Here is a 14,260-nt window from a genome sequence, read left to right on the forward strand (position 1 = left end):
AAACCCTACTGAACTTAAATGACATTTATCTGATGTCACAAGCTGCCAAAATAGATCTGATGCCAGGTTATGACAAATGTCCTATGTCATCTCGTCATCCGACCAACTTAAGAGACACCATAAGTCAACTTGTCATAGTCTGAGTAGTGTGGTAGGTGTGACTCCTTATGACAACAGTAATGTACTGCACTGACAGATTGGTGTACGCTCGTGATGGACGATAGCTGTAGGTCTTGGCTAGTGTCCGGTGATCTATGGAGGGCCTGTGTGGGGCGCCTGTGGGGACCCCTGCTGGGGTGCAGGCTGAGACAGCGGCACCCAGGCTCCAGCGCTGGGGGGGCGACTGGGCTCTCCGCTACCTGACTGATCCAGCTCAGCGCTGTCGCAGTCAGAATCGTCACACAGGGCCCGACTCTGAGGGGCGGAGAGAGGGAAAACATGTCATACCTGACCTGCAGCAGACATAAAGCGTTTTGGGAGAAAGTGGTTTTCGCTATAAATCAGGGGAATGCATTCAGTTCAATCTAAGATGATGACGCAACCTGACAGAGCGGTGCCAGAGCGAAGCGGCTTTACCTCATTAGGATTCTGCCCGGCGTCCAGCTGAGCTTTGGCCTGGCCCAGCACTCCGTCTCTCTCCGACAGGCCGTCGGAAGCCTGCGCCGGGTCAGTGTTGTCCGCCGGGATCTCCGACCCCTGAGACAGGAGGTCGTCGCTGCGGTCGTCCAGCCTGTCGTCCGTGTTGGTGCTGACCACGTCAGGCGTGCCGCTGTGAGAGTGGTCAGTGGTGTGGCCCTCCTCGCCGTCCGATACTGACAGGTTCTCTGAGCTGAAGGTAGACACCGACTGACACTTCGTGATGCTGGTCGGACGTCTAGAAAGATCGGATAGAATAAAAAAAACACCAAACAAAACCACCTTTTACAATCACCGAAATGAGAATGTGAATGAATCACGCAAATCAGTAACTATTATAGCTATTATTTCAACAAGGACACACAGGAAAGATGGCATGAGGGAATGTATTCCAATGCTGAAGGACAGCAACTTACTCACCGTCTCCGTGGCAACTCAACCTCACTGTCAACTTCACCCTCCTCCTCCTCTGATGACACTCCACGCCTCTGTAGTCAGAGACAGGAAAAATGCTCAAGTGAAAATTGTCCAAGTGTTTAGAGGAGAATACTGTGGAATATGAAGTTATTCGGCACTGTACCTGTTTGCGTGTAATAGCTGCCCTATACAGAATGGCTGAGGGTGTGAGGTGCTGACTCCCAATGCCCCCTGACGCCCCCCGAGGCAACCTCACAGCACCAGCTCCCTCTTCCTTGTCGTCCCCATCGTGGGGCAGGCGTGGAGAACCCAGGGACCCCCTGCCCGCTGCTGCCCCCCTCCCACATGGTGAGTCTGGGCTGCTGGAGAACGGGAACGATGCGGCGTCCTCGCTGGGAGTGTCACTGCGCGGAGGGGTTTCTGTGAGGTCGTCCAGACCGGCCGCTCCCGCCTCTGATCCCCCTAAGCCAGCAGAGGCACTGAGGCTTCCCCCTCTCTCCAGCCCGCCCGAGGGCTCCCCTTTCCCCTGGCCCTCGGCCTCCAGCGTGGTGCAGATGAGGTCGGGGCTGGAGGAGGAAAGCTGCCTCTGCTGCTGCTCGTGGCTCAGGCCCCGCAGCGCTGCGCTGGGCTCCAGGAGCTGCTTGGAGGGGTTGGTGGTGGAGCCGTTCGCCTGGACAGAGGCGTCCCTGTTGGGGGAGGACTGAGTTGCCTTTAGTCCAGCCAGGTCCCCGCTGCTGCCTTTGCCAGGCTTGCGATGGCGGGTCTTTACCCTCCGAGACCGGCTGGGAGAAGTGGAGCTTCTGTTGGGGCAGGCTGGGATAGTGACCTGCATCACAGAGGAATCCATTTTGGGAATGATGACCTCAGACTTGAGGATGTCTGGCCTGAAAGAGTGGGAGGGAGTGGTCAAAAACTATAATCTACAAAATTAATGAAGATAAGATATTTATCCCTAATTGTTACAATCCGAAGAGTATCAAACTTTTATTAAATGACCCTTGAGTTAAGCTCTCACACCTCTTTCCTGAGGGCAGCTTCTGTGGGACATTTCTCTTCTTGATGAGTTTGTCCATGGAGTTGGAGGAGCTGCTCTGTCTGGAGCTATGGTGCTTGAACAGACCTGGATACTTCTTATCCAAAGACTGCTCTCTCCTGGAGAATGATACCAAATTACACCAAAATGTAATTGCATTGTAGGTGGCATTATTTGGACCACTTTGCAAAGAACATTGGCACGACTTAATGTATGTCAACAAGTAATTAGAATATCTCCAATAACTATAAGTATTTTATGCTAAAGATCCTTCATGTCTGCTATGTGCAGATGAGCAGAGGCCTAACTGTGTGGATGGACCTATCCATACCTCTGCAACTCTTTCTCTTTGAGCTCCAGCTGCAGCATGACAGCGTTGAGCTCCATGTAAAGGTTGTTCGCCCTCTCCAGCTTCCTCTCATAGTGCTCACGGATGTCCAGAGCATGCCTGAGAAGAAAAAAGGCTGCTGATGACATTGTGCATACGCATGAGGGAATCCAAATCCTCTACAATAGAAATGCACTCTAGGCACTTATTTCATCCACAAGGGTGGACAAAGGAGGGACATTGAGGAAATGGGACTGAGTGAAAGTGGCCTTAAAAACTAACCTGGTAACAGTAGCAGTATGTACTGGATGTTACTAACTAACTGCTCTAGTGAGAGCTCCTGGGGAAATACAGACCTGAGCTCCTCTCTGCGCCGGTTGATCAGCTCCTCATCCAGTCGGTGGATGCAGGTTCCCTCAGATTTAATCTTCTCAAAGTGCTGTTTCACCTCTTCCCGCCATTCAGCCTGTTGAGTACACATTCGTTGACTAACTCTGTCTAACCAGAGTTGAATTTAGAACTAATTCTCTTTCTCTGTCCTATTACAGTGCATGCATAATTATATGATACAGGTATTCCTCTACCATGTGTGAATCAGATGGTGAATCACAGCAGCAACTGTACCTGAGACTTGAAGTATGTCTCTTGTGGGGTGGAGAGTACATCAGCTGATGCTATATCCAGATGAAGGAGGATCTGACGGAAAGAGGGCCTATTCCTGGGCTTACAGTTCCTGCAAATCCAAGAATGCATTTTCAGAGGGATAACAGCATACATTTACGGTGCGCTATAAAATCAATAAAGGTCTTAATGGGACAATTTTACTTGTTGAACGTTTAACAGGAGACAAATGCCTCCCCATGCAACCATTCTCAATCCTCGCTTCTACTAATCGTCATCTGCTCATTTTCTGCCTCTCTTGTCTCTCTCCCCTTGCCTTGCTCACTCTTTTTTGTTCCTTCTTCTTCCATCTGTCCCTTTGTGGGGCATCACTCACCAGCACTGTCTGAGGAGGATCTTGAAGCCGTCGGGGCAGCTCTCAGGAATGGGCAGCTGAAGGCTGTTGTTTCCCACGCCCCAGATGATGGCAGATGAGTCCACGTCCTTATAAGGGATCTCTCCAGTTAGCATCTCCCACAACACCACTCCAAAGGACCTTTGAAATCACAAACTATTAACTTACAATACTGATATCTTATCTGCATGTCTACTGTAGTGCAATGCAATTAAGATAACTGTTCAGTCAAACAAAATCATACTCTAATGCATCTATCAAAGTGATATATTTTCATCTCTTTATCCCCTTCCTTCTTTATCCCCTTCTTTTTTATTAGAGTAATTTTAATTGAATTTTTATTTGACTTACCAGATGTCCACCTTTTCTGACACTGGCTCATTGCGAATGACTTCAGGAGCCATCCAAGCTACGGTGCCAGCAAACGACATCTTGGTGCTCTTATCACTGAGCTCCTTGGAGGTGCCGAAGTCAGAGATCTTCACCAGGTCATCGTGTGTGATTAGCATGCTGCAAGAGTGACATTATCACGCTAGGTTCTTGGGCCAAACAAAAGTCCATTTTACATGGAAATAATAGGGATTTACTTTCTGGTCTTGTGGTCCCTTGAGCTCATTACTTACTTGGGGGACTTGAGGTCTCTGTGGATGATTTTGTGGAGGTGTAGGTAGTTCATGCCACCAGCAATGCCCATGGACCAGTCAACCAGGAGGGAGGGGGTGATCTTTCGGCCGGCCCTCAGCACCTCATACAGCTGGCCTTGGGCACAGTACTCCATCAAGATACAGTAACAAGGAGCCTGGGTGCACACGCCCCTGGGAGGGAAAGCAAGCCAGTCAGATTAAGTGGCATGGGTGACCAGACATAGAAAGCGGTATATCATTTTCATTGCATTTTCATGATCGGCATATTGATACACGACTCTGGAGATTAGTATGGGTTTCCTCACTTGAAAGTGATGATGTTGGGGTGCTTGAGTTTGCGAAGGTGTTTGATCTCAGTCTCTTTGATGTCCCGCACTTTCTTCACGGCCACGTCTTCTCCGTGGAACTTTCCGAGGAAGACGGCGCCCTGCGCCCCGCTGCCCACCCACTGCAGGTCTGAGATTTCCTCAAAGGGAACCTCCCAGGACTCTAAATAGAGACCAGCAAGTCGACAAACAGACAGACAAACACTATATAGCAGAATTGTTCCATCTACAGTTTTTGTGCCTACTAATTGTGGTATAAACAGGTGAAAGGATTAGGAAATGGACCAAGTGTATGAAAGTGTCCCCCTGGTTTGGAGTCATTACTTTATTTATGCTCATCCCACAGTGCAAAGCATCCAAATGTCAATATGCATTCTTGCCAGTTTACACAGAGAGGAGGGGGCGGAGCAAATCACACTGTGGAATGGGCTGCGAGGGCAGAATTACATTTATTATACAAAGCTGCTGCCATCTTTAAGCACCTGGTCTATTGACAAGCTATTCAAATAGACAAAAACATCACTATCCACCTGTACAAGGATAAGTGAGCAATAGAGAAGAGCAACACCCCACTTCTCACAGTCTAATCTGTCCATCATCCGTCATAACGACACTACATTAATGACTGAGAGCGTGGGACTAAAGAGAGATGAGCTGGGTAGAATAAAAATTGACAAGCGGATCAATTCTTCATGAGGTCCAGTGAGCTGTTGAGATCTCCAGAGAGCTGGTGCTGTGTCTGATGCACATGACGCCCCGCTACCCAGCTGTGAATTTTCACTGGGGGTTGAACACCCCCAGTGAAATGAACATGTGAATGAACAATGTGAATGAACAGGGCTGATGAACTGGTAAGCGGTGTCACACCGTGTTGCCAGTGGAACCCGGCGGCAGTCAGAGAGCAATGAAAATAACGGAGAGCGAGCCTCATCCATGGGCTCAGCTATTCATCAGCTATGATACATTTCCATGGTAACGAAGGCAATGCAACAACTTGATATATTGAATGACTGACATGTTAAAGTCACCAACTGTTTTGACTCATACATCAGAAAATAGCTTCTCATTGGCATTTAGATACACTGTTCTACTTAGAGCTACCTGAATCACTATCCAAAACACAGCAGAGAGTCAGATATTGAGATGGAATGCTTTCATACTGGCTTCACCTACCTTCTTGGCTGTGTTTGTGTTCAGTGGAGTAGGCCTTTCCAATCATGGTCCAGACTGGCTTCAGGCAGCCAAACAGTCCCTCCAAAAAACCTCCACTTCCTGATTGTAGCCGGATGTTTTCCGACTGGCTGCGGACGGCGCCGGCCTCCGAGCTAAGCCCCGCCTCGGCCCCGCCGCCGCACTGGCAGGCCTCATGTTCATGCAGTTTTAGCACACTGTTGTCAAAGTGGGCTGGGGGTCCATCACTGGGGGTGGGGCTACTGCCGCCCGGCCCCCCCTGTCCACCGGTGTCGATGGACAGCACGTTGCGCAGGACACACTGTGTGGGGGTCAGGTCAGTTTCGGGGGTGCAGGCGGGGGTGTCTCCATCGAGCCGTCGATAGGGGGGTTCTGAGATGGGGGTGCTGAAGCCTGAGAGGGAGGGGGAAGGGGCGCGGGGCTCATGGATACAGGTCCCACTCATCAGGGGGTTCCCCAACACCGCAGGTTAGGGTGGATGGAAGATGAAACGATGAGAAGGAAGCCTTAAGGGGGAGATTTAGGAGGAAAAATGCATTAGAATATATAGTCAGTAATATAGAGCTATTTCATCACTCACAGTATGTAGTAGTAGTAGTATTTATTCTATTCATCTTAAAAACAAGTCTACTGTTCTAGATGAAGGACAGTCTATTGGTTGGAGCTGTCCAGTGCTGAAAACGACAGCTGTCTGAGGTTGTTGCATCTCATTTGACCTTGTCAGTTCAACTTTTCTTTCATTCAGCAAAGAAAAAAAACGCCAAAAAAGCAGCCAATCAGTGTGCCCAATCCTCCAGTTTCCCACTCAGTCTCCACAACCAAATTCAGTCTGAATCATTCCAGTGTCTATGAATGGGACGACCAGCCGGCCCAGTGGAGCCATCATCACCTAGAGTGGAGATGGGCTTTATGAATGAATCGACCAAAGCAGCAACGTTGTACCGTCCACAACCCTGTCACCTATCCTCTACCCGTCCCTCTGAGGAATATCACTGCTCCTCTGCCTAACAGCATCAGATTAGGCCAGTCGACAGTGACCATATGTCGTCCGTCATTCAGCGAGTGAAGAGCATTGTGTGCATCTGAAGAATATGACGAATTGCATAACCACCCGAATGCGAGCATGAGTGTGTGCGTGCGCGTGTGTGTGTGTATGAGAGAGAGAGAGAGGGAGAGAGAGAGGGAGAGAGAGAGAGAGAGAGCGCACATGTACCCAATTCACATATAGCCCACATCAGCTCCATATCTCGTACTGCACCACTGCATGAGAAGAACCGCGACGGCTGAGCAAATTGAAAGCGTGAAAAGAGGGGGGTGAGGGGGGGGGGGGGGGGGGGGGGGGGGACACAACACCGGGCCTGTGGGAAGGAGCAGTGCACACAAACGCAGGAAGATCAATCTTTAAATAACCAAGGATGTGATGATGACACTCAGTAGCATCATAGCCGACGTGCATGAATTGAAGCCCGAACCCTACTATGCTCCATGCCAAGTAAAACTGCCGCAGCGTCTGTAGATTTTACTGAATGTTGGCATCAACACAAATATTTCGTAATGTGGGCTATCTCAATGCACAAATATGATTTCCTTGCATTCATCGACGGTGATTCGTTTTTGGCAAAAAATAATGCATTGGTGCAGTGTGAGCAGCGTGTACCGCACCAAGCGAAGGCATCATACCTGAACGTCCTGTAATACCTGATTTCTTATTTAATCAGCATTAATTGGATAGCATGACATTCCCATACCTTTCTGCCTGGTTGATGTCGCGTTGTCAAGTGAGGGGTGGGCTCGGCTTGCTATACTTGCGGTGATAATGAACAGATCGTTGTTTGTCTTGTCCGGGCTGCCTCTTGTATTTTGAGTCCCCCTACCCACGAGTTCACGTTATCAGGATGAATCCCAGCGGGCAAATTGTGTTATCAATAACCGGGGACCCATGCAACGTGAGACGCGCTGGGTTTGGGGGAGGGAGCTGTCTCCTTCCCAGTGCTGAATTGACGTCACGGAAATGCAAGATGCCCCGCGAGGGGGCGCTGCTACCGTCCTCTGCAAAAACAAGAATGTAGGCTACCAGTTTCCATCATTACAGCATCCTTCCAGCTTCCTAAATGTGTCGTGATGTTATGGGCGCGCTTCATTCACTGATTCTGTATTTAGAGCCGTCCTTCGGCCAGAAGGACTGGGTTCAAGCCCCGTGTCGGCGAACACCCGCCCTGCTGAAGTGTCCTTGAGCAAGACACTGAACCCCCTCCAGCTCCAGGATGCTGTCCTGCAGCTGACCATGCGCTCTGAGTCTGACCTCCCTGCTGAGGGAGAGAGGAAAGTGAAGGCTCCCTGTGGGGATCAATAAAATATCATCACCATCCTCACCATCACCATCACGATCATGACTCATTCCCAACTGTGTGTTTAGGTTTATCACATGTCCATCAACATGACGAATGAAGATCATTTAAAGAAGGAAGTATTCAATACAAAGGAAATGCAGTGTGGAACAATATGATGAAACGTAATGAAATAAACCAAAATAAAATAATTACTTGTTTTCTGACATCAAAACTCCACCAACGGCTGCTGGTTTGCTGTTTGGTTCAGTGTGGATGTAATGTCGCTCTCCGTCCTGAGGAGGGCAGCATATCAACCTCTGCTCTGTGGATGTGCGCGTTGTGAAAACACTCCGTACTGTTTGTCCCTCATTGCCTCCAATCCTACCGTGTACGGCGGGAGTCGAGCTGACATTAGGCAACCAACAGTAACACAGCGCATCACTAGTAGCTTACTTCTAGTTTGGACAACAGCTAACAGCTGATTGACCGTACTACACAGAATAGCACAGGTAATTTCCAATACTAGTCCGACGAACGCCAGTGTAGACTTACTGCCGAAGCCAAATTAATATCAATGGGAACTGATAGTCCCAGTTAGCAAACTAGGTTAGCTAACCAGCTACTCTACTGACATGATTGAATTGTACCTTCAGCGTTGGCAGCTCTTGAGCTAGTAGCACGTTAGTCGCACCTCAGTGGCTACTGACTTAGCTGTAGCTACAATCAGCTGTTGAGGTATAGTAATGATGGCTTCCACTATAATTTCAGCCGAGTAACCTGTGTGTTAACGTGTTTTCTAGGTGGCGGTGCCAGGGGTCTCGCTGTGTGAAAGATGTGTTCACTGTCTCTGTTCCCCCCTCCGCTGCCCTCTGGACAGACCACACTGTGCGAGTCCAACAACGAGCTGCTGTCAGGAACCGCTATTAACGACTCTCTGAAACAGGTGTGAGAGAAATCAACTTTTTAAAAATATACTCAAATTAAGTTTATTTATATAGCCCTTCATCACAAAGCATGTGTCAAAGGATTTTAGAGAGCGAGCCTACCCAGATTTAACAAATCAACAATCAATCACAAAACAAGATGGAATGAAAACATTTTCAGTGACTTCAGAAACAAATGCTGTGGATCAAAAGTAAGTGTGGCAAGGGACCTACAAGGTTCCTGTGGGTGTGGCAAGGGTTCAAATGTATTTATTTTACTCCCTTCATCCAGAGAGTAGTTAACTGTAGTGTAGGTACATCTATCTGCTAATGTGTGTATTTTGTACCTTGGAAAGGTGTTGTGTGGCTGTAATTTAAAGGTACATTCTGTGGTTGTGTGTTTATTCTGTAGGAGTCCAGTCCTCTAAGTCTACACTTCCCTCGGGAGTCGCTGAAGCCCCACAGTCGAACAGAGAGCAGCAGTAAGGCAGCCTTTCTGGACCACAGTGAAACACTGTGGATGAGAAGTGCAGCAGCATGGTATGTAACACACACACACACACACACACACACACACACAGTCACACACACACAGATCATTTTCACAACTCATCTCTCTGTGTTCCAGGCGGGACACCGGCCTCAATGGGCTACTGGATGAAATTGCCAGCTCAAGTGCAGAGGGTAAGTGAGGCTCCAACATCTGCTGTTGTACTTGAAAACATAACCTCTCACATTATGCCTGATCCTTAATATGCCTTATGACATATAACATTTGTGCTTGTGTGTTCCCAGTGCCCAAATGGCTTTCAATGAGTTCTGGCTGTGTGTTGGCGCTGCTACGATGGGTCTCTTCTTTCCACGGCTCCCTGTTTCCCCACCTCACTGTAAGTTGTGCCCATCAGTCTCAATATGCTTGATTATAGAGGAGTTTGTGTCGGGACATTAAAATTTTTATTCATTGCAGCTGTTCATCTCATTCATTCTTTAGTTGAGTAGTGAGGACATGATTGCCGAGTTTTCCCAAGTGCTGAACTGGTAAGTGCTGACCTTTTTGATAATCTGTAATTTATTTTTCCTCTCAAAGGGCCAGTCTCTAGGGTGGGACTGCCACAGAAATGAAAGTATGGGATTGAAGACGTATATTTATTATTGTGTAGAAACTGATAAGTGGAGCTCTTGATGAAGGGGCTGACAATATTTTGTGTTTAAATGTAAGTTTTAAAATGGATTTCTTTAAGAATAGATTGTATGTAAACTCATTATTGGTATTATGTTCCTAAAATCTCATATTGTGGTTATAAAATTGTTCAGCCAAATGCCAATAAATGACCTTTTTCTACTATCTTCCCTTCTGCTTAACCAGGCCGGACTGTGCGGTGCGAGCCTTTGCCTGGCATCCTCATACAGACAAATTTGCTGTTGCCCTATTAGACGACTCCATTAAGATCTACAACCCTAAGAGGTACCATAAAAGCTTACAGGGTGTTGGTCTTTGAAGTGCATTCTACAGAAGATCACAAATCCCCTTCCATAAAAACAAGATAACGTGGCAGATTGTCTGCCAAAGCTTAACAGTGTAAGATGACAATAGTTAGATGGAAAGATGGAAAAGAGACACATTTTAAGTCTACATTTTAGAAATAAGTGCTCTGGTGTGTCGCTATTGCAGCCAGATAGTGGAGTTATATGCAATGGTTTGCCAGCTGTAGTGATTTTAGAGATTGTTGGTTAAAAAGAGGAGACCAGCCTTGGGAGAGGGTGTCAGCAGGTACATGACAACAGAGGAAGTCAGCAGTATGGTTTAGTGCTAGTCTGTAGAAGTATATTGATGCCAGGTTGAACCTCTGATCCTGATCACAACAAAGCTGTATGTCTCCATGACTGACTGCAAACAAATCCTATTATATTTCACAGCAATGTTGTTCTATGTCATTCTCTGACTGCATTGTCACTGCTGAGTCTCCCTCTGTATCATGAGCTCTACAAAGGTGTACTCTCTGTCTCTCAGTGCCACAGCGCCTACGCTGAAGCACCGTCTACAGAGGAGTGTTGCTGCAGTGCAGTGGAAGCCGCTGTGTGCTTCTGCCCTGGCTGTCGCTTGTCAGAACTGTTTGCTGGTCTGGCATGTGGACCCGTGCTCACTGTCGACCAGGTAGGTGCATTCACATGTGCACATAGGCAAGCATGCACGCTACTGCATTACACTGTTTTCTCTTGTTTTGTGTTGGATTTTTTTTCTTCATTGTACACGTTTCTCCTGCTCCACCCATGCAGGCCCTCGTCTGGTTGTGCTCAAGTCTTGTCCCATCCTGGCCACTCTCCAGTCACGTCCATCGCCTGGGCTCCAAGTGGGTCTCACCTGGTGTCAGCCTCGCCCATGGACACCGCCATGATGGTATGAACCAGCAGCCTCAATCTCTAAAGTTAACTTCACCATGCAAAAACTGATTCGCACAATGTTTTAATGAATCCATTATTGAGTTTCTGTGGTCTGTCCTCTCTTTTGCGTCAATTTCTTCGTCAGATATGGGACGTAGCGGCAGAGAGCTGTGTGCCTCTTCATCGTGTGGGGGGAGGTGGGGTCACCTTCCTGTCCTGGTCCCCTGATGGCAGCCATGTGCTGGCCTCAACACCCTCTGCCCTGTTCAGGTGAGAGACGACACTTCATAGGTATAGTCAGAGATTGGTGGTTTCTCAAAGAGGCTTGAGAGCCATTATAAGAGTTTATAATCTTTGTAATCAAGTGTGTAGTGCTGGAATAGCGCATTTCGAGTTAAATCTATGTAAAGGCACCACTGAATATTTATGAATTTTCCTCATTTTTGATTAGTGTTCATGATGTCTGGCCTGAGTCATTTGCTACATTATAATTGAGGTCCACTCACCTGTCATGAATATTTATGAACATGTAAGAGATTAGTGGCTTAGCCTGGAGTCTAGCAGGCATTATAAGATAAGTACACACAAAGAGAAGTTTTAAACTGTGTGTGTTGCACAGAAAGGTAACTAGTTTCTGCCTGTTTCTTCAGGGTCTGGGAGACCAGGATGTGGACTTGTGAGCGTTGGCCATGTTTGAAAGGGCGCTGTCAGGTGATACTGTGCACCACTTTTCACATTCGTTGTTCAATTAGGTAACAACACAGTTTTGATTGGCCTGGACATGGATTAATTCATGAATTATGGGTCTGATCTTTTTGGTGATTAGTCTGGTTGTTGGAGTCCAGATGGGAGCCGACTTCTCTTCGCTGTACAGGGAGAGACTGTCATCTACGCCCTGACCTTCACTGACACACCAGGTTAGAAGTCACACTCTGCATACAATGCCAAACATATAAGTTATATTTTAGAACACAGTTTTTTGTGACAGTTGATTTGATCCATGAATAGTTCTGTTCTAAAATGAGATATCAACCATTTGAGAAAAGTGATACCTATCCTCAAATGATGGTTCTTAAAGGATATTGAGTAAAGGATATGAGGTAACTGTCTTTGGTTGACAAAAAAGTTTTTGTTCTGTTTTGTTTTTTTGTTTTTTTACTTCATCATCAACCCCCTCTCCCACATGTGAAGAAACAAAAGCTTACAAAAATCAATAAATAAAAAATAAACCCAAACAATAGCATTTTGTAATAGAAGTCTCCATGTATTTTTTTTCTGTTTTTCTCCAGGAGTACCTTCAAGCACATCAAAAGGACCAAAGGCGGCAGCAGTGGTGGCTGACCTATCGGAGACAACCTTTACCACGCCAGATGGAGACCTCATGTAAGAGGGGCTCAAGTAGAGTCTAGGTTAGCCGGTGCTCTGGCTAATTGGCCATCCTTTAGCCTCAAATGTCAAACACACTCCGAAGTGACCCTAAGTTTCAGCTGCACTCATCTCTCTGTTTTTTTTACGTGTCTGCCAGTGTCGGTGGAGAGATCCAGTCTTTAGCCTGGGACCCAAGAGGAGAGAGGCTTGCCGTGCTTGTCAAAGGTCAGGCACATTTCTCTTTGTTGTCATTTCTTCACCCTGCTATCCCCTATTTGTGTCCAGTATTTCAATGGTCTTATGTTTTAGTACATTTTCTGTAACTCCCATATTTTGACATTGTGGCTCAGTCTCCGTCTTACCTGTTCATTCAGGTGATCCACAAGCTGCAGATCGTCCAGCTATGATTGCTGTATTCAAGACAAGAACCAGCCCCATTTTTGAGCTCTTGCCATGGTATGTTTTTTTGTGTATGGCTGCATTTAAAAATGTTGTGCTTTAGTAGTACTATATTCCATACTGATGTATATATCTCCTGTGTTTCCCCCTAGTGGTTTTGTTCAGGGGGAGCCTGGCACAGAGCCAAGACTGATGCAGTTCCACCCAAATTTCCATCATGGAGCCCTGCTCACTGTGGTCAGTTTCTCCCTAGAAAGATCCTGTTGCTCCTTTCATGTTACAGTCATTTGTTCAAGTAAATGATGTGGTGATTTCAGCTGTAAATTATGTTGACAGAGAAGATTTATGACTGGTGAATATTGACTATTCACTTTCACTCTCTACTCTTCCACCTCCCAAGTGACTAAAGTGATGTTTCTCTCTCCGTTCCCAGTGTTGGTCCAGTGGAAGAATTACCCATGTGCCTTTCTACTTCCTGAGTGCTGGAGTCCCCCATCTTGGCCTCAGTGGCAGCCCATCACTGCCACACCTCCAGGAAAGGCCTGCTGACTATGCCAATCAGACCCTCTACACAGAGCTTGTCTCTTGACCAGCTCCACCCCCCCATCACACACACTCACTCATCATTTTTTGTGATTACTGATTGTCAATAAATTTGTAGAGAGTTCTTGCTAAACTAAGACTTGCTGCGTCTTTCATGATTTGTCAAGCAGTTGTACCTGATAGACATGATTGTGGAGTTATGAGCAGGATCATCTCCAGAGCATATACATTTACCCTTGAAGGTAAATGTGCTCTAATTATGTTTTTTTTTCTGGTCTCTAATGATAATTGCCACTGATCGATTGATTTTTATCTTTACAAGCTGGATTATTTTAACGGGATCATATTTTTCTCTGTGATATTTTTATTTGCATCTCTGTTATATAAAGCACACTATTTTCCAATTAAATGGTCAGGATATTTTGAATCACTAATGGGACGGCATTTGCCTGGGTCCAGACCTTTGAATCCGCCCACTCCACCGAGTTGACAATTCTGTCTGATATCAGGCAAGGACGGCATCCTTTTGAATAAGAATATGTTACTGTGGAAGCTTGAGTCTAACTTTTATTTAGAGGACAGACTGAGAGAACGGAGAGAAAGCTGGCGATAGTACAGACAAGTAGTGATGCGACTGTTTTGATGCAACTTTGACACATTACTCTACAAAATACTTAATTCCAGTCAACATAATTTTCTTTCCTTTATTTATGCCTATTAGATCA

The 14,260-nt window shown here is 46.7% G+C and overlaps 2 protein-coding genes across 3 annotated transcripts; one reads left to right on the forward strand and one right to left on the reverse strand.

Moving 5' to 3' along the window:
• Positions 1–252: 252 nt before the first annotated feature.
• Positions 253–6,035, reverse strand: map3k12 (mitogen-activated protein kinase kinase kinase 12). The gene is made up of 13 exons (XM_071543515.1): positions 5,573–6,035; positions 4,379–4,562; positions 4,053–4,244; positions 3,781–3,939; positions 3,412–3,570; positions 3,039–3,147; positions 2,771–2,880; positions 2,418–2,534; positions 2,071–2,205; positions 1,217–1,937; positions 1,057–1,124; positions 577–874; positions 253–414 (listed from the first exon to the last, which is right to left on the reverse strand). Exons 1-13 carry the CDS (start codon positions 6,033–6,035, stop codon positions 253–255), a joined length of 2,877 nt encoding a protein of 958 aa, XP_071399616.1.
• Positions 6,036–8,314: 2,279 nt separating this feature from the next.
• Positions 8,315–13,651, forward strand: aaas (achalasia, adrenocortical insufficiency, alacrimia). 2 transcript variants are annotated; one of them, XM_071543513.1, is made up of 17 exons: positions 8,315–8,429; positions 8,721–8,863; positions 9,256–9,383; positions 9,472–9,527; positions 9,639–9,730; positions 9,835–9,881; positions 10,210–10,308; positions 10,855–10,998; positions 11,121–11,241; positions 11,371–11,495; positions 11,876–11,936; positions 12,052–12,142; positions 12,515–12,608; positions 12,751–12,818; positions 12,968–13,049; positions 13,145–13,229; positions 13,426–13,651. In XM_071543513.1, the coding sequence occupies exons 2-17, from the start codon at positions 8,753–8,755 to the stop codon at positions 13,579–13,581; spliced, it is 1,560 nt and encodes a 519-aa protein (XP_071399614.1). In that variant the 5' UTR covers positions 8,315–8,429; positions 8,721–8,752; the 3' UTR covers positions 13,582–13,651. The 2 variants fall into 2 exon arrangements, with proteins under 2 accessions (XP_071399614.1, XP_071399615.1); XM_071543514.1 differs by lacking the exon at positions 8,315–8,429 and having other exon boundaries at positions 8,845–8,865.
• Positions 13,652–14,260: the final 609 nt, after the last annotated feature.

This window comes from Centroberyx affinis, unplaced genomic scaffold (assembly GCF_046629955.1).
Source record: "Centroberyx affinis isolate AG114_WGS23_722 - 3 ecotype Tasmania unplaced genomic scaffold, CSIRO-AGI_Caff_v1 ptg004325l_1, whole genome shotgun sequence".
Taxonomy (NCBI): Eukaryota; Metazoa; Chordata; class Actinopteri; order Beryciformes; family Berycidae; genus Centroberyx; species Centroberyx affinis.